The sequence below is a fragment of the Phocoena phocoena genome, chromosome 5 (assembly GCF_963924675.1).
Source record: "Phocoena phocoena chromosome 5, mPhoPho1.1, whole genome shotgun sequence".
In the NCBI taxonomy this organism is placed as follows: domain Eukaryota; kingdom Metazoa; phylum Chordata; class Mammalia; order Artiodactyla; family Phocoenidae; genus Phocoena; species Phocoena phocoena.
In genome coordinates this window covers 119,324,718-119,345,607 of record NC_089223.1, presented here as the reverse complement: position 1 = coordinate 119,345,607, position 20,890 = coordinate 119,324,718, and the positions used below count along the sequence as shown (strand labels likewise).

At 36.4% G+C, this 20,890-nt stretch overlaps 1 protein-coding gene across 1 annotated transcript in view; it reads left to right on the top strand.

Moving 5' to 3' along the window:
- Nucleotides 1-3,527: 3,527 nt before the first annotated feature.
- The window catches only part of TNIP3 (TNFAIP3 interacting protein 3), an 88,486-nt gene continuing 71,123 nt past the window's right edge, over nt 3,528-20,890 (top strand). Inside the window, 2 exon segments of the mRNA XM_065877277.1 lie at nt 3,528-3,608; nt 12,174-12,259. Coding sequence (XP_065733349.1) covers nt 3,528-3,608; nt 12,174-12,259 — 167 coding nt within the window.

Here is a 20,890-nt window from a genome sequence, read left to right as displayed (position 1 = left end):
CACATTTAACTATGTGATGTTATCCTATTTACTGTTTCTAACAATTCTCTAAATAATAACCAAATCGAAGCACTCATATGAATAATTTTACTATGATTGTCCTCTTAGGCAATATTGCAGGGCTCAACAATCTTGATAAAGCAACGAGCCATGCAAGGATCCAGGCAATGTGTGTCGCTGTAGTGGATAGCTATCATTGTATGATAGAATCATGTTGATGGGAAGCATAAAAAATTCTAAAAGAATGTATTTCTAAATATAAAGTCACTGGGTTGATTTATTTAAATTGTCAAATCTTCCAGAGGAGATTGGAAAATAAACTTCCCTAGGTGCAATTTAACTATAAGCAATCAGATTGACACCCAAGGAAGGTTCATTTTAAAAGCCAGCAGTGGACAAAGGGAGACGAGATGGCTGTGAGCACAGTGATGATTTTTTTCATTAATCTAGCAACATTAATTTTCTGGCTTAGCCACAAAATTTTCTGTTGTAAAATACTACGGGGCTTCGTTATTCTTGGGAATCTCAGGCAATGCCCTGTTGCAGAAACTCTGAAAGCCCTTTTTTAAATGGCAAAGCATCCAAGGACCTGCTCCCACAGCACAAGGCCTTAACACGATGGGTGACAAGCAAGTATCTGTAGAATGGGTCAATGTTAACATAGACAATTTTCAGAAATGTTCTCCTCAAATTCTTGAGGCTAATTTTTTTGAATTGGAATTGTAATATATTTTTAAAATCCAGAAAATAACGGGAAACAAATTCTCTCATTTTCTCCTTTCCTTTTCACTCTGTATCTTTGTCTCTCTCTGTCTCTTTCCTGTCTTTCTGTCTCTCTCTCCCTCTCTCTGTCTCCCTCTCCGCTGGCTTCCCTCGTTCTCCACTAAGTCTACATTTTAATTAGTACATCATTGGCTTCCAGTATAATTATTCCACTGAAATTTGCAGTTACTGTACAATTTCCCAGTTTTAATGAGATAAATGAGGCATGAATGAGGAAGAAATAATCATTCTTAAACATGGGAAATGTAGTATTAAACTCAATTCCTCCAGTTAAAGGAACCTGAAACACAGGTGTGAGAGGGGCCTGTGGAACAACAGAAGAGACAGGCACCATCCTGTATGCTTCATCAATCAAGGTCCCTTACTCCTTGACCATCTTCTTCCACTGGGGTTAAGCATCTTTACCTAGATAGTGAGGGGGGAGGGGGAGGAGGGAATGAAGATGCTTACTAAGTTCTTTGTCAACCGAATACTTCCTGCAGAGAATAAAACCTTAGGCCTTGTTTTAACTGTTAACTTTAAAAAATTGCTCTCTAATGTTTTATGCTTAAGTGCTTTAGCTATCAATTTGTAAACTTCGTTTCCTCGTTAAGATTAGATAATGAAGAGGTCTCAGAGGAAAACCTGTTAGTCACGGTTGTTCTCCCATCTGTTTGGAGTTGTGACAGTTTAGATATTTCAAACATTGTTTTCACGAAGGAAGAAGGATTTAAAATAAAAGAAACATATTTTACACACATATGTCCTCAAGTCTTTAAGAAAGATGAGAGAATTTAAAAAATGTCTTTCTACTGAAATTGCACCGAGCATGAGTAAACAATCAATTTTATTTGAAAACACTGCCAAGATGAAATATCCCCAAGGTTTTAAAATAAAAACAACATATGGGTGAAAATTATTCTAGTGGCTGCAAAGCACAGTCCCAACAAATGGATCCCTTGATTGATCTAAGAATGTAAAAAACTCTGGATGACAGAGAAAGAGTCACAGTGGGGCAGTTAGTACACAGTTAATAGATTATTATGGTAAGTAATCAAAGTTAATTATTCTATACTTCTGCCAATCTGACACACAAATTCTGAGAAATATATTAAGTGGCGTAATTCATAAAATACATTCAAAAGTGAATTACTCCTTTCACAGTTTTAAAATACATCTTAAATTACAAAGATGGTGAAATGTTTCCTTTTGATGCGAATAAATATTGATAGATTATGTCCAGATGACAGATTGCATGCTTACGAGGTATATCAGTACATTCTTCAGTAGGTTGCCATATTCACCTTTTTTCCTTCAGTTTTGAAGAATATGTTATCACTTTTCACAAACTCTTTACTAGGAGAAGCTGTTCAAAAGTGTTCTGGGAAGAAAGCTTACATTTTTTTCAACTATAAAAGGCAAAACAACTGTAGATATTAAAATAAGCAAAAAACTGTTGAGCCTGAAAAATAGGAAAATGTGCTTCCTCTTTGAATTTTTCTTGTAGAGAGGAACATAAAACATTGGAACAGTATCAAAACAATCAAATTTGATTTATAGTTGAAAAAAGTGAGTAGGAAGATTCTCAACCTTGAAGTGTTTCATGTAGACAAATTTAATCCTCCCTAAATGTGTGTCAAAAAATAAGATAAATTTCTAATTAGAGATTATTCTGTTGCTTTTTTAAAAATAAGAAAAAATATCAAAAAATAAAACCATGAACATTAGATAAGACTAAAGCAGAGACTATGTAATTAGTCTGAAAGGATCTTGAATTTCACATGTAGAAACAAAAGGATGGATTCTGTATCTGAAATCCAGTGTCCAGAGGTCAGGTCTCATCTCAACTTTTCCTTACCAACAGAAAGCATTTATTAAAATCTCAGGACTGAGCTCATTTTTATTATACTAAACAGTCATTTATTTTCATTTGAGTCATATTGAGATAGCACAGTTCTTTATATATATGTATATATATATATATAAATATATATGTTTGTTAATCTGGTGATAATCACCTGGATGTAGTCATGGATATTTAGATTTATCACAATTCCTTGATGTTAATAATAAAAATCTTATATTATTATAATAATAACATGGTAATTAATGTTAAGTACTTATAATAATAATAACATATTATTATCATTTTGAAAGTACACAGACTCGGACATGGCTTCTATTGCTAAAAATTTGGTGCAGGTCAGAATACACTCATCTGAAGTATATTCCCATAAAACAACACCTCCTTAATATCCCAGTTTCATGACTATCAACAAAACAATCAACATCCATAAATAATAACATACATAAAATACTCATGTCCCATAAAAATCATTTTCTCTACAGGTTTTCCAATGAGTTTTGAATGTTAAACAGTATTTAAATTCTACAATATTTATTTAGAACTTACTATTCATCGGACAACTCCGGGCATATCTCCTTGTAGTGGAGGCAAACTGGCAGTGCTTTCAAATGCAATCTCTCGTTCAATCTTTATGTTTTTCCCTTTGAAGATAGGAAGTATTATTGTTACTTCACAGATGAGGATATTGGGGCTCTGAGAGTTTAATTAATTTGCCAAAAGTCACAAAGCTTGTTGAGTATAAGAGATAGATTGGGACTCACATCTTTTGACACTTACTTAATCCAATCATTCTTTGTAATATGCATGTTAAAAAAGGTGAATTTCTAAATTGGGGGACCTCAGGGGAGTCCTTCAATAGAAATCCACAGAAAGAGACTAATTCCCCAGATAGAGCTGGATGAAGGCCCAGAGCAAGCACATGTTTGTCTTGCTACAGAATGAAAGGCCATGCTATGGACAACAGGACCCTCTCTATGAGGTAAGAATTGGCCATTGGTCATATTTCAGTAAGCCTCTAAGACGTTGTGTCACAAGAGATATTGCGATACATATAACACTGGGATGACCAATTTCACAGCACCTAAATGTTGGAAAAGTTCTTAGCCATTATAATGTCCAATCTCTTCAAATCTGTGAGATGATGATAAACAACTTATCCAGGGATGAGCAAGTTTAGCGACAGCCCTGGTAACAGAATCTTGGTCTCTTGACTCCTGATTCAGGAACTTTTCCAATTTCAGTCCCCAAATGTTAGTTTTTCATAAAGTAGTGCAGGTGCCCTGAAGTGCTTGAACAATAGAGTACCTGTGGTGGTAAAGAATTTTACTCTATTGCTATAAAACAAAAAGACTTCTTAGAAGGAAATAGATGATGAAAGTCCCCTGACTGGGCAACTTTCTCAGAAATATGAAATGGAAAAAAAAAAAAAAAAACACAGCTCTTCTTTTAGGTATCTCTTTCTTTTGGTTTAGCCAAACAATGTGTAGCCAAAAGTCTCTTTCCTATTCTCCATCTCCCTTGAGCCATTACCGTAAATGAGGGTGATGTGTAATTTTCCTCTCTTCCAATTTCTTCCACAACTGTAATCAAAGGGCCTTAAGTACCTGTTTAGATATAGGGATCTTTTTTTTTGCCAGAGAAAATAAATGAATGAAAACCTAGAACAAATGCTTATTTTTTTTGAATGGCATTATCGTATTCTTAAAAAACCCTGGGCATTTGCCTTATTTATCATAGAAATTATCTGAAATATTCCAGTGGAATTTAACCCTGTTTCTAGGCTAAGTGAATTCCTTTTTCTTTTTTAATTTTTTTGACTATAAAATTATTTTGATAGGGAGCTCTGGGGATAAAACTTCTTGAACATACGGACAGGTTTAAAGAGTGATTTAGACTAAACTAAGGTATTATTAGGAAAGCTTATTCAAGATTTTGTCTTAAACATGTTAAAGTTCCATGTACAACTTACTGCTGGCATAATTAATATCCTTCAATTCATTCATTCAACATGTCTGGCGCATTTAGCATATTACAGACACTGCACCAGGTACCGGGGATTCAGTTGTGAGCAAAAAAGATGTAAAAATCACAGAATTTACAGTCTGGTGGAGAAGAATGGCCTTAAGCAGATACTCACACACCAAAATAGAAATTACAATTATGATAAATGCTACAAAGGGGAGATGCATACAGTTGTAAGAATGGATATTAAAAGAATGTGTACAAGATAAGTCAGGAAAGATTTACTTTGAGGAGAAGAGCAATCTAAGGAGGAGCAGCTTCAAAGGTTACAGCAGAAGGGAGCGTGGTACCTTCAGGGAACTGACAAAAAGGCTAATGGGTGATAAGAAAAGTGGTTGGAAGGTGCTTGTGGGTCAATGGCAGAGAGAGGGGAGCATTTTCAGTTATCGTAATGACTGGAGGCCGGTGATGTCAATACCAGAAGAGTTGCCACACGGCAAAGAACCATCACTTCCTTATGTGACTTCCTTAACCATCACTTCCAATAGTGACTGGTTTGAGACAAGCAGAGCCCTTTAGTTACGATAAGGACTTTGGTCACTGTAATGGAAAACCATGATGGTGGTTTCTTTGGGGGGTGGAGAGAGGGGAGATGACAAGATCAAATATGTGTTTTGAAAAGAACACTATGTCTACCATGTGAAGAGCCAACTGAAGGGAGCCAATACCAGGAAGAGGCAGGCCAGTTAGGATGCTACTTTAGTGGTCCAGGTAAAAAGCAATGGTATTGTCAGTGGTTTGCAAGCATTGCAAAGAAGCTATACAATACTTGAAGTTATTTCTTACTAGCCAATGTAATGGAACATTAAGCATAAAGAAAAGTTTGTCTGGCCCTTTATCTCCCCAATTCGTTCTTGAGTTTTATACAAGTCACTTAATTCTACTTTAAGGAGAACCAAACACAGAGAACAATAGCACCCGTGTCTCCTTCCCACCAAAAGGGTTAACCCAGTAGTGATCCTGGTCATCATTCCCAGTGCTGACAGTAAATATCTGGCAAAAATCATCATGGAATTTTGGAATTCAAGGGACATTAGAGATAATGCAATCAGGCCTTGATTCTGCCAAAGAGGGCTGAAATCTAGAGACAATAATTAAAATGCTTAAAATTTTACATCTAGTTAATTTAGGAATTGGGACCAGAAAAAAACTAATAAAAACGAAAGAACTTCTAGTTTCTAATCTAGTGCTTTTTTTCCTATTTCTTTCTTACTAATAATCACAAGGATCTCAAAACTTATGCATGATTATCTACATATTGGCAACAAATAAGCTCACGCTTTGGAAGTTACAAACGGCTATCAAAAATAGACTTGATAGTTGCTGAAAGTCAACAGAAATATATTTTAAGAGCATTGTTTTTTGTTTGTTCACTTTGCTTTTTTAAAAAAAATTGAATTTGAAAGCCTTGAGGCAGGACATTCATTTACTTGTTCTCCACAGGCCCTCCCACCACCTAGTGTGGCCAATTTATCTTAGCTTCCTGATACGCTGCAGGCACTTTCCCGCTCCTGACTGAAAGCTCTGCTCTTTTTCCAAACTCCACTTAACCAGCTCAGCATGCATTAACCATTCTGTCTATTCTCTCTGTAAACTGGCACTCAAGGCACACCTAATACTCGCAGCTAAAGACATTCTCTTATTTCTGCCTCCAAAAGTTAAGTGGTACGTTTACCAAAGGTCAGTCTTATTTTTTCCCCCAAGCTATGTGGGACAATTTTAATTTTTTTGCAATTACATAATTTAAATAAAATTTGTATAAGCTGATGTTTCATGAGTACAAAAAATGTAAAAGAATTGTTCTGTACAAGCTAATGTGAGTACCTTGGAAACATCCAACACAGGTGAGTTGCCCAATTTAAATTGGATGTGGGTGAGGCAAATTTAAAAGACTGGAAAAATATAAGCATCGAAAAGCATTCTATTTTCAGACAGCTTTGTAAATGTCTTACAAGTCTAATTCCCTTGTAAACAAAATGAAAACTAGAATTCATGGAGGATTTGCTGTGGGCCAGAAAGGCTCTGTGGAACACCATCAGTTGATCCCTGCTGGGAAAAGAGGGCTTGGTGACTGAGGTGCACTTGTGTATTTTAAGTTATAATAACTTATTATGATAGTAGTGTGTTATTCTTCATGAGTCCCAGTTTTAACCAATTTTTTGATCAACTGACTACTTGTAGGTCTCTTATGTGATGGTAAGAAAGCATTTTTGTATTAGACACCAATACATCATTCCTTTAAAAATCAATATAAGTGATTTCATATATGTAAGTTTGCGGGTATAAGTTTGTATGTTTTCAGCATATTATAAAATCTTTATTATTTATCATATATATTTAGATATAAGGATAATAATTTTCATAATGGTTTAGTACTTACCTAGGACATTTCATCCTAAATGCATTGGACCTGGTTAACATTTGATTTTGAATTTAGTTAAGGTAGACTCTGGAATGAAACAGATTTTCCGGGTAAGTATTATGAGTTCTAAATCGTATGCCCCAGAGGGCAGAGCATTTTATATAGATAAAAATCACTTGTCAGCCTCAGCCGACAGCCTTCTTTCTGTTTTAAGTAAAACTTTCATGCCTTTGATTGCTCATTTATTTTGACACATTCCAATGCTATAGCATAGACTTGACCAACATAACAATGTTATACAATTGTAGAAGAATTCTTTGGCCATTTTTAATGTGAGATTTTCAAGGTCTGTAAAAACCATTTCTGTACAGTTGACCATGACTGGTAATGCTCACACCCTAGTCCTTGAACCTGACTTTAAAAATCCAAGTGTATTAAAAGCTTGTCACCACAAATGGCAAAAAGCTCATAAAACTTGGTTTACTTCCAAAAGTAAGTTTATCCTCTAAAGTTGGGTTATTTTGGAACTGTGGATTGTGTAAACTTCTGCTTAAACAATCACAGAGTTTATGATCTCCACTGATGTACTGAAATCCATCCAAGAATCCAGGACATCTTTTGGTTAAGTTAAACAGAAAGCAACAGCTGCTTCTTGAGCAGTAAGAAACTCCTTAAAAAGAGGAGGAACTGGTGGGGGAGAAGAAGAGGAAGAAGAAAGTAACCAAACAATGGAAACAAAAAATGTGTTTGCTTTTAGCTGAGAGGATGCTGTCAGCCAGTTAGGTACTCTAACTTCCATGGTCTTTAATTGTAAATCTTTTGGTTCCCAGAAATTATATGTGGTTTATACTAGCCTTCCTCCAGGAAAACAAAAGTATAAAACAACTTAAGTAAAATTTTAAGCCCTCTTGTTGTCAAATTTCCTTGATATAAAAGGTAAAAATAAAACAATGTAAATAATCCATTAAAAACATCAGAGCAACTGATGCTGGCCATAGTTAGGTCCTATAATCCTCAAACTCTTAATTGTCAGTATCAGTTATTTTTCATTTTCACATCTCTCCTTTTATACAGTTAGGTATCCTTCTTAATTCTACTGTGAAAATATTTGGTCCTCACTGTGAGATAAGTACCAGGTAGGATCCTGGAGATATGAAAATAAGAAACACCTGGATTTGAGCCTCTAAGGCTTAGCATCCTACTTTCTCAATAGGATGTGAATTCTTTGAAAGCAAGCACCTCTTTCTTTCCTCGGAATCTTAGAAGCAGAGAATTTTAGAGTCAAAAGGAACCTTAAAAGATATCATCGGGCTTCCCTGGTGGCACAGTGGTTGAGAGTCCGTCTGCCGATGCAGGGGACACGGGTTCGTGCCCCGGTCTGGGAAGATCCCACATGCCGCGGAGCGCCTGGGCCCGTGGGCCATGGCCGCAGAGCCTGTGCGTCCGGAGCCTGTGCTCCGCAACAGGAGAGGCCACAACAGTGAGAGGCGCGCGTACCGCAAAAAAAGATACCATCTACACCAACCCCCATACACCAAGCTCTCCCGGTACGAGCCCCTCTTACCCACCATGAGTCAAGGTGATGAAACGATCAGTTATTTACCTCCTTCCTCCTCAGACTCTGTCAAAATGACACCCGTAAACAAGTATAGCACACTAACTACAGGCAAACACTACTGTATAAATTTTACATATATCGACATATTTAAGCCTCATTATGGCCCTAATGAGGCAGGTACTATTATTATCCCCATCTTACCAGAGAGGAAACAGAGACACAGGAAGACTGTAATCTCTCAGTGGGTCACTAGAGGAGCCGGGACTGCACTTGGGCAGTCTTGCTTCCCAGCCTGTTCTTAATCACTATGCTACTCTGCTTCTATCCATACAAAGAAAACATATTTTAAAAGTTTACAAACGAGGGAAGGAAGACAGCTCTATTTTTCACCCTATATTTTAAACCACTGATATTACTTAGCCTTACTGTCTTCACCTTATTTCCTGAACTTTAACCTGACAACTTAGGCCTTTTCCAAAAATTTTGAAAAGAACATGCCATGAATTCTAGAAGTAATTTCAGAAGAGAGATGTCAGTACTTAATTCACAGTAGCTTTGTTGGCAGAGAGCAGTCATATTACGGTCACACTTCCTATCAAGGATGATAGGGTACAAAGGTTCAGTGGCTCGTGGACCACATAGTGAACATATCTGGGAGAAATAATGGCTTCTCGGATGACCCTGCAGGGTAGAGACCAATATCACAGATATGAGAGAAAGATCTGTTGACTTCTACCTAGAAGTTAATAAGAGTAGAGCAGGCAGACACCATGATCAGCAGTACAAACTAGACTAGTTTATATTGCAAGTACTTCAGGAAAAACTGAGAAATTCACCTTGAATGGGCAAAGGTTAAGAGGCATCAGGTACCCTATCTTTCCTTTATCTTTCTACTATTTGATATCCAGATACTATTCATTTTAATGAAAGCTCACCCTGTTCTATGTCTGACTTGGTTGTCCCATTTGGGATCTGCCTCAAACATTTTAAATGTTTAGCAAAGCAAAAATACTTAAATTACACATTTTGCAAGAAATGAATGAACCTCAATCAAGCTGCCGTAGGCTGTGATGTGCTGCTATAGATGTGCGGGTTCTGACCACAGTGTCTCCTGGTTTGGTGTAGCAGGTGCTTTGCTCCTGCCTGTTTCATGTCTCCACACTAGCCAATTAAATTTCAGGAAGTCCATTACCTCCCTTCCAGGCTGATTCTGTGAAAAATTAAAGGAGCAAGAACTTCAGTAGAATTCTTTATCTTATGGTTTAACGTCACCCTGACTTACAGTTCGTAGAGATAAAGTGCAGAGAGGCACACATATGTTTACTAAGTCTTATGAGACTCCTAAAGTGGTTCATTTTCTCTATGACTAAAAAAAAAGTGAGGCACCGACATTGAGAAAGGCCCTGTGTCTTCAATGTTGGCTTGATTTCTTTGCTTCTACTTGAAAGAGAAGCCCTTTAATTGCTCAATGTCTTTTTCTGATTGTCTTCTTTGTTTCTCTTCTCATGGAAAAACACCCCCCATCGGGGAAATGTATAAGCTATTGGAAATTTTGATTATTCCTGTGATATTGACTTTTCTGATTGTCATTAGTTGATATTTCGACTTCCTGGGTAGAAGAATAACAAGTGTAAAATTCCAGCCTATGAAAAGGCTATTTAGAAGGAAATACAATGTTCGGTAAAGTACACCTTTGAGACAGTACCTATTCCATCTGTTTCTAGTGCCTCGGAGGTATTATCTGTGAATTTTAAACTATAACATTTGGTTTGTTGGTTTGTTTGTTGTTTTTATTTTTTCATTGTGGTATAAACTATAACATTTTAAGTTTGGAAATTTCCCTCTCCACATGCTGTTTTCGGGGATTTTTTACCACCAGAGTTCAAATAATACAATGTCCTTGCCTAAGAAATATGTTTTTATGAGGTTTCCTTTATAATGTAAACATTTCATATATAACTTTTTAAATATTTTAACATTAGATCTCATCTTATTTCAAACTTGAAATTTCACCTGTATAACGTTCAATTGTGGAACAACAATAGAAAGTCATGGACTAGGGGTCAAATGGCTTGACATCTAGTCTTAGATGAGGCATTATTTAGTCAAATCATTTGTCCTCTATGGGCTTCTGTTTCCTCTCTTGTAAAATGATGATGTCATAATTCTCAGTATTCTCCAAGGTCTCAAATTCTACGATTCTCTAATACTCCAGGACTCCATGTGTCATTTCAGCTCTGCTAGGAAATTAACATTTTTAAAAAAGTAATTTTAGGAATAATGAAACCATTGAAGATATTTTTTAAAACTTACTGCAATTTTATTTTATAAATGAATTGTTTTAAAAACCTCATCTTCCAGAAATTACAGAGTGCACACTTAATTGCAAGTCATGCTTTGTCAGGTAGCACCTCACTTGCATGCCTTTTCAAAGCACCTGCAGAATTGTATGGTATTTCCAGAGTGCCACATGAAGAAACTGGGCAATTTTGCAATTTTATATAGCTAAAAGATAGTTGTACTAGTTGGTGGTCTAATTCCTACAACAGTCCTGAAAGGCATTTGCTTTCATCTAGCAACTGGCTACCATGGTGGTAATGGATGACTTTTAAACAGCTGTCACAAGCTGAAAAAAAACAAAATAAAAAAGCCACCCTCCTACACTATGTAAAGACAGCCTGCCAATAGCTAAAACAAATCCTTCTTGGAGCAATTTAACAAAAAAACTTTTTTTTGTTGTTGTTACTATTAAATAGAAACTCATAAAACTCAAACAAACTGGCTTCATGTTTCCCACACACTTGAACAGCCTAACTTTTCTTATGGGATCACAGCAATTAGTGGTTTCCAGATGCATTTCAAATGTGTTAACTGCCTGCAGGAATTGGCTTTTAAAACATACCCACGTCTTCAAATGCTTCAATCTCAAGAATCTACTATAATCCCCATGAGGGACTATGATGTCTGTGTAATGTTTGACCACAGTTTGGTGCTTAAGTTGCAATTAATATTAAATAGGGAAAAAAATTGGGAAATGAAAAAAATTCTGTCTTACACGCCTTTTAAAATTTCCTCCTTTTTTAATGATCACATTACCAGTTCCCTTGTTATCCTGAAAATCATGGAAATAATCACTAACTTCTATTGGAGAAAAAGCTGGAATAAATGAGATTCTGAGAAGAAAGCTCTTGGTGTCACTGCGTTGTTAGGCACTCCTGGAAAACTCATTCCTGGACTGTGGCTAATTGAACTACAAACATGTCAGTCTGACAGCGTTAACAGTTTATGACTCGTGCGTTGGAATGTCCAGCTTTCTTCACTTGCTCCTGGACAATTTCTCCCTGTCATGAGACTCTTCCTTAACTGGAAGACTGGGTCCTTATGTTTACACCCAGTATTTTACCTTTGATTGAAACTAGACAGAAGGCAAGTTCACGGTCTGTCTTCTCGTAACTGTCAGTACTGAAAACAAGACATGAGAATAAAAACATGGCTTTTGGGAAAAATGCATTTAACAAGTGGTTTCTCCTCCATTGACTGACGTTGTTATCTTCCCTTGAGATACGGCCAAGTCTCATGTTCTTTATATTTTTTCCTTTTAGTTTCCACGTGGACGACTCTTAAATAAAAATGAGAAACATGAAGACAAATTAGTCATGCTCACCAATCAGTCAGAAGATTCTGAAAGGTAATTACAGACACATTATTTAGAGGATACATGCCTCTAACAGTAATATTCAGTTTCCAGACAAAGGTTTTTAGTCTATTAAGAGTAGACGAGAACTTATCTGGATACGTTCTTATGGTTATAAAGAGTTGATAAGAAATATATGGTGGATAACAGTGTGGACTATTTGAGCACATTTTTTTTCACTGCTCTTCAAGGGGCAAGAATCATAGCAAGTTACGGAAGTTATTTGATTTTTTTTTAAGTATTTGATAAATTTCCCTTGACAAGTTTGGATCTTCAGATAATTTCTCCTCAATAGCACACATTTTCACCTAGGAAACAACTCTATATCTTTTTTTTAAATTTATTTTTTAATTTAATTTATTTTTTTAATTTATTTTCGTTGCTGCACGCAGACTTTCTCTAGTTGTGGTGAGAAGGGTCTACTCTTCTTTGCGGTGCACAGGTTTCTCATTGCGGTGGCTTCTCTTGTTGTGGAGCATGGGCTCTAGGTGTGCAGTCTCAGTAGTTGTGGCACACTGGCTTAGTTGCTCTGCGGCATGTGGGATCTTCCCAGACCAGGGCTTGAACCCGTGTCCCCTACATTGGCAGGCGGATTCTTAACCACTGTGCCACCAGGGAAGTCCCAACTCTATTTCATTAATAGGGTGAAAAGTAGCTATATCTTCTCTCCTGAGTTCTTAAATCCTCAGCTCAGGTATAGGATGAGAAATTTACTAAGTCCCTTAACAAAAAATCCCTTCTTCAGTCACTTTCTACATTCTATCGACCATTTGTGGCTTTTCTCAAGCTTCACTCTATTCATTGACCCATGTAGTTATTTCTTTGACTTCTTATTTGGCACCTTTTTTTTGTGCAAGATATTGGGCCAGCTGCTTCTAAACAATGAATCAGATCCTGTCCTTTTCCTCTAGCTGCTTGCAGTTTAGAAGTGAAAAGCCACACACACACCTAAGTATAATAAATGTTGAATGTTTCGTGTCATAAAAGAGGCACAGATAATCTGCCCTGAGACATCAGAGGAAGGTGAGAATCCTAGTTGTGAGCATCAAGAGATGTGTGAAGAAGGATTTGTTTGACCTAGGTTCTGGCAAAAAGAAAATAGGGGGACAGATGGAAAAAAAGAAAAAGGAAAGTGTATTCCAGGCTGAAGGCAGAATGTATACAAAAAAGTTGTGTAGGTAAGTTGAGGACTTGTGTTGGTTCCAGTGAGCTTTTTGGTTTGACTTCCACATCTGGCATGTAATACAAAACTCATCTTGAGTGAGAGACTAAATAGTTGAGGACTTATTGTACACGCCAATGTTTCTCTGTGTATAAAGACAAAATTTCTTTCAAGTGAAAGATAATTTAAAGAAATAATTACCCTCAGGTTCTCAAGTCGGTGTTGCTCAAACTTGGGTTCTCATAACCTGTGGATCTGGAGACATATTCTCAGGGTTCTTGGTCTGTGAAAAACTTTTCATTAAAAGAAGCCCATAGGTACTTCCACTGTGAGAATCACGACTGTGCACAAGGGAAGCCAATAAGAATTCTGAACAAGGATTGACAATAGGCTAACCTGGCCACAGTGTCTGAAATTGGCAAAGGGGGGAGGTGACTAGAAGCTTGAATAAATATAGAATTGCTGGTTTATCCCATTCCTCTCAACCGGTTACATTCAGTATCAATAACAAGCATTTTAGCCTTTAATTGTATAAATTTAGCCTTTAATTGTATAAATTTATACAATTTATAAATTGTATAAATTTAGCATTTTATTATGCATCACAGTTGATTATTCTATAATTGTGCTGTATGTATAAGTCTTGTCTCGTTGATGAGATTTTATCTACCTCAAGGGAAAGAACTCAGCATACAACGGTATAACCCACTTTAGCAGCAGGCCTATAATAAGCATTGATCAGTTTCATATAAATTATTATAAAATGTGTAAGCAAAATAGAAATTCAGCTCACAGGAGTAGTTTGAGGATTAACCGATTATACTGACAACCTCTAAGATACTGTAGATATTATAGAAGCGTAGAAGACGACATATGATGTTGAACGATTTCTAGGAAAGATGATACCCCACATTTGCCAAATATGGACCTTTGGTAGCAAAGGTCCATATTTGGCAAATCTTACCAGTTTAAAAAAAAAGAATGAAAGAGAGGAAAGGAAAGAGAAGAAGGGAGGAAAGAAGGAAGGAAGAAAAGCAGGCAAACAAACTATTGTTTCTGTGTTTTGAAGTTATGTATAGTCTAGCTTTTCCTTCAGTATAACCACAATGCAAAGAAGTAGGGATTACCTCCCCATCCCATCCCACCCCACACACCATTTTCTTCCAGGTGGAGAATTACAAGGACTCTGTAAGCTCCTGAGTCCCATTCTATTGCCCCCTCTCCTCAGCAACCCAAATTAATGTTTAGAGTCTCTCCATTTACCCATGATGAAAATTACTCAGAAGTTAGTAGTTAACATATTTTTTTCTACAGTAGTAAAACTTTTGTATTTCTAAGAGAATGAGACAGGTAGGTCCTTTACAGTAACTTAAAATGCTCAGGAGATGGTTTTCAGGTTAACCTTTCAGGTGTATATGACTTGGAGTCCAGAAGAAGGATGGTGGATGAGGCAGATGCTGCAGTCCATACCCCCCTCTCAAGGGAGGTGAGAAAGAGAGAAGAAAGCAGGGAGATGAGAGGCCACAGAGTAGGAACTGAATAGTGAGTGCTGGTCATCTTTCCCTCTTCCTCTCCTGAACTGACCCCTTTCTACTTGAACCATTTTAGGTTCTGCAGGGTAAAATCTGCCACTTCTTGAAGGTGATACACTGATATCACGGTCGTCATACCAAACTTCTTTCTAAAGTAAAGGGGCAGAGGAAACAACTTTGATCCCAGTGAGAAACTATCAAAGTAAAAACAGTATTTTATGGTTTTTATTTTTCCTGTTAACAAAATCTCGAAGCATATTGTTTAAAAAGCAGCCCCACTCAATATATCATGATCCTGGGGTCATCCTTGCTTTGATGTACTCTTACAAGACCAGCTCCTCATTTAAATTTTCCTAAAGCAGAATTTTTTCCCTGTCCTAACATCTATTTTAAGAAATTTATTTTTAATAAATTATGTTCAGAAAATTATAATTATTACCTAGCAAGGAAAACTATTATGATTCATTATAGCCTCAAGTAGAGGTAATCACAGTAGAATCAAATGAATGTCAAATTCCCATGACGTGCCTCCTTTACTTGGCATTAAACGCACTCACATTAGCACTTGTTCAACCTACGTATTGAACGTGGTCAAATACAATCGCTGTTATTCATTGCTTTCTGGGAACAATACACTGGTTTCAGATGCCCTTAAGGAGCTCCTGTGTCTTTCCCCACATTCAAAGCGTTTAAATGTCTTGATGCAAAACACTGGTGGACTTTAAGAAAATTAAACAACAGGTTTTTGTTTTTTGGTTTTTCTTCCCATACATGAAGAGTACACTACCCTCCAGATGCAGTATTTGGCAGCCAAAAAGCTGCTGGCTATTAAACATCCCTTAAAACTTCATTTTTTGCTCATAAAGGGAGGACCAGTGTAGGGACGTTTATGGGGTGATAGGCAAATATTTTGGTTGGAGTAAGACTGTGTGGTAAGCGAAAGCTAAAATGATCATTTTTATGATATCATAAGCATTTTTACAATTCTTTTGGCCTCTTCATTTTTAACCTACTTCTTACCTGACCCTAAATTAAACTATTCTGGGAGGGCCATTTATACAGTTGCTGTCCACATGGTGAAGAGAGAAGTGAATGGTGTCATCTACTTTCTCAGACTGGCATACGTATTTTCTAACCATTCACATTGTTTTGTCAGATAAAAGAGAAATTAATTTTGAAGTGCTAAGTGTTTTTAATTACTCACAGAACATCACAGATCCTCATCTATATTTTCTCATAAATTTTGTTAATTCTTAGTCATGCTTTAAACAGTTTCAATATTTAAACTTATGAGACAAATTTGTCAGTTTTTCAGAAATTACAGTTCTTCAAACTAATAAACATCGAAGTTACATTGGGTTTCTGGACAAAAGTCTAATTAAGTCTCTTCTCTTTCCAAAATAAGAAAGTAGCATCTCAAGCATGTGTTTATGTGTAATATATTACATAACATTAACTTTTATTGGATGGATACATTCACAGAGATATAAGACAGGGGGCTTTTAGAAAACTTGTGTTTTCAGCCAGACTCCATAAAGCACATTTCAGAAAAGCTTTTTCCGTACAAACAACACCCATGGGATAGACTTTCCATTTTCTAAGGCCCAGCTTAAACAAAATGCCAGAGAAGGTATCTATGGTATATCTTTTGTCTGTCTGTTTTTAATACTTTATGCCCACATAAACTCTTTGTTTGATTCAATGCGACAATAACTTGTAAAGTTACTACCATGTGCTAGGAAGTGTTTGGGGAAATATTGTTGGAAAGAATACCAAATTAGAATTCTCCAAAGGAGCTACTTATCATTTAATCTCAGAAGAACTGGCACTACCTCTCAGCATGAAATTTGTGTATCTGGAGACTGGATCTGCCAGCTTTTACCTCAATGGAAACATCTTTGGCATTAACTGGGAAGGCACAGAGGTCACTTGGAGGTCTAACTAGGCCCCAGGCAGGCTGCAGACAGCATGCAGCCAACTGAAGGAGTTATAAGTCTGTTCTTTCTGTGTGTGGCAGTTCTTGAGTTGCCCTTTTTTTTGCAGAAGGCTTCAGAGTTTAAGCTAATGACATGTCCTCCAGCATGGTAATTAAATACACAGACCCTTCTAAGGCAGTACATTTAGTTTCGTGGCTTGAATTTGATGTGGTTCAAGGCCAATTAACATGATGGAAATATTGCATTAGCAAAATTCCAGTTTTCAGGGCAATTTGGAAATAACAAGTTCACAACTCCCTTTATGCTGCTCTGACAGGAAGTTATATCAAAACACTAAGTGAGGAAATAATGCGGAAAAATGAAGGGACTTGAGTTTGGAAAATTCAATTTGGTTCTGGTTTGGATCTTTCTCTTTTATTCCTTCATATAAATTGAAATTTTAAGTTTAATGCCCTCAGTGAATTGGGTTTTTTCATTGCTGATAGGCATCTACTTTGAATACTATATGTGTCTCTGATCAAACATAGGTTTACTTTAGAAAGTAGGGAGGTTATGTTCAGCATTTGTTTGAAATCAATTTTTATTCCCTGTTTTTAGTCATTTATATCATTTGCTAATTTTTATATTGACACAGTGCTCACTTTATATTCTGAATATATTGCTCTGTTAGAAAGGATTGTAATTACTTAAATCACACATCACCTCACTTTCCAAGGAAACTGCACTAGGGAATCATTTTTCCGTTTCACATCTAGGAAATATTTCTAAGCTGGAGACATCTACTTTCCAAATACAATGACTTTCATTGTTCTAACCATGTGAGTTCCATTATTCTCCTTATATTACCAGCTCAGTATTTTCAATTATCACAGAAAATATCAGCACATTAAAAAGTGAAATAAAATTTATTTTAAGACTCCAATCATTCGGATGATTTGCCTTTTTAAAAGTTTTTATTTTACTCTGTACTATATCACACTTTATTTATTTTAGAATATAAACAGGAGGGGAAATGTAAATATTAGCAACGAAACTTAGATGAGTTTCACACCCTATACTGTTGTTATTATCAGTACTTGAATACGACACTCTTGAGGTGTTACTGTTCAAAATCAGATTTACATTTATTTAATATCTTATACAGCTTGGACAGTCTTTTCACATTTATATCTAAATTTAGAGTAGATTACAAGCTACACAGAAAAGTAAACTTCAATATGTGATTCTTGGTTATTTCCAGTTGCTTCTGTGTCTTACCTGCTGAAAGGTTAGTTGATCTCTATAGGAAAAGAGCTGATCACAGTGAGTAGCACATGGTAAAGTCTCTGAAATGTTTGTTGAATGAGTAAGTGGAGACTAATTTAGCTGATAAGTTTGCTCTGCCCCTCTGCTAAACAGAACATTTTTCTGATCATTACAAATGAACCAGCCAACATGCCGCCATCTTATTCTCCTTGTCTCTTTCTTTTTTGAAAATAGTTTCTATTTTCTAATTATAACAGTAAAACGTGAGTTATAAGTCAGTTCTTTCCGTGTGTGACAACTCTAAGAGTTGCTATATTTATGTAGAAGCCTTTAGTGTTTGCAAATACAGATGAAAAGGAAGAAAAGAAAACTCAGGTTTAGTCCTAACACCCAAAATAACTACTGATAGAATTTTTCAGATCTCTGTCTACCTCTTTTTATCTTTTTCTTTAAAAACAGGACTATAGAGAAAAGGTTGCTTTTGAAAATTTTTAAGTAGGTATATTATAAATATTTTCCCAAGTAAATATTCATCTCGATCATATCTGGTTATATAGCCATATCAATATTGATTTAACTGATGTCCTGTTTGAGACATATAGGTTGTATTCAATCTTTTACTATTAGGAACAACGCTGCAACAGATATACTTGTATTTAAATCTTTGTGCACATTCACCTTTGTTTTCTTAGGGTAAATTCCCAAAAATGGAGTGTTGAGTGAAAGTACAGAAAAATTTTTAACTTTTGATAGGTACTTAACAATGCTCTCAAGCAGAATAACCCCAGTTTACCTTCCCTCCAGAAACAGAGTAATTTTTCTACATTGTTATTATTGCTCCAAATATTATTCACTGTTGAACCAAGTACTTCACTCTGGTCAAAATTTCTTTCCTAAGAATACTATCCCTTACTGGAGTTAAAGTTGCTCTGCCACTTCAGTTGGTCAGCTTTCTAGAAGTCCTTCTCACCAAGTGAGACAACCTACCCATACTATTTTCTCTACAGTCAACCCCATGAGTTACTTTTTTTCTAACATCCTCACTTCTTGAGCTCTCTTTTGTTCTCTCCAGTCTGGATTGTTACTCTTTGGCCAACAGTGCAGTCTTTCCTAGAACCTTCTTTACCACCTCAGAATTTCTAATCGTTGGTCTTTTCTGGCTGTTCAGTTTTTCTAGTGAGGGTCTTTCCAATCTGTAGTCTTGAGATATATGAACGGCTGTACTATTTAGAGCAAAAGTGAGGGACGAGATCTCAGACTACTACAGTTTACTATGTAGATTTCCATGCAACCTCTCAACCCCACACCAGACCTCTTCGGTGCCTTCTGTCTCTGAATCCAGAGGCTTTGGGTTTCATCTTTCCAAAAGAATCAGCCTCTGGCCATGCCTGGGGTATTAAGACAGCTGCCTGGGAATAAAGACGCAGACAGAGAGAACAGACTTGAGGACATGGGGAGGGGGAAGGGTAAGCTGGGACGAAGTAAGAGAGTGGCATGGACATATATACACTACCAAATGTAAGATAGATAGCTAGTGGGAAGCAGCCGCATAGCACAGGGAGATCAGCTCGGTGCTTTGTGACCACCTAGAGGGGTGGGATAGGGAGGGTGGGAGGGAGATGCAAGAGGGAGGGTATGGGTTTTGCTTTGTAAGCCACATTCAAAATCGTGTTCATTAAATAACCTAGTTAAGCCCATTTACATTTGTTGATATGATCGGCATGTTTGTTCTCAATTCTGTCATATTATTTGATGTTAATATTAATGTTAGATTTACTATGTTTCTCTCTACTTGATCCGGCTTCTTTGCTTATTTTTAGTACTTGTTTTTGCATTTAGAAAAGCTTATATTTTTATTCTAGTAGTTGCCTAACTCTATGCTAATAACTCAAACTTCCCTTGATCTTTTTTTCCCCCTTAATTAGGTTTCTCCTATCTGGTTTGTTAGATTTAAGTGATACTCTTTGACTCCTATCTATAATCTATGCAGCTATGAACTTATGCTAATTTTTACTTTTTCCCTTCTCCTACAACTTTTTAAATTACTTTTATTTTGTCAGAACCCATATTTAGATGATGCTTTTTCATGCTTGTTCTCCCTTTTTTTTAGTCTTGGGTATACTCTTAGATCTACTATTTTAATACTCATCAGCAGTCTTTTTGCCAAAGTTTTCTTTAGTTTTAATACATGTAAAACAGCTTAACTGGATACAAGATTCTTTACTCATACTTTCCTAAAATTATTATTTTTTATTTTTATTTTTTTGCGGTACGCGGGACGCGCAGGCTCAGCGGCCATGGCTCACGGGCCCAGCCGCTCCACGGCATGCGGGATCTTCCCGGACCGGGACACGAACCCGTGTCCCCTGCATCGGCAGGCGGACTCTCAACCACTGTGCCACCAGGGAAGCCCCTAAAATTATTTTTTAAATGCTGTGTCATTTTTGTCTTGCTTCTTATGTTTCAGTCAAGAAACTTTGTAAGTTTCTTGGTAATTTTTACCCCAGATGACGGATTCTTAAAAACTAAATAGTTTTACTAGACTCTGTCTTGTAATTTCGAAGGCATATGGGGGTGGGGGGGCACTTTCAACAATAAAATTAAGATTTCGTTTTATAGTTTTAATGGTTATAGTTTTAATTATAGTTTTAATGGTTGTTCTATTTCATTGTTTTATTTTTCTTATTCAGCAAAATCAAATGTGTATTGGATAATTTTTTCTGTTCTATATCAAGCACTTCCTTTCTGA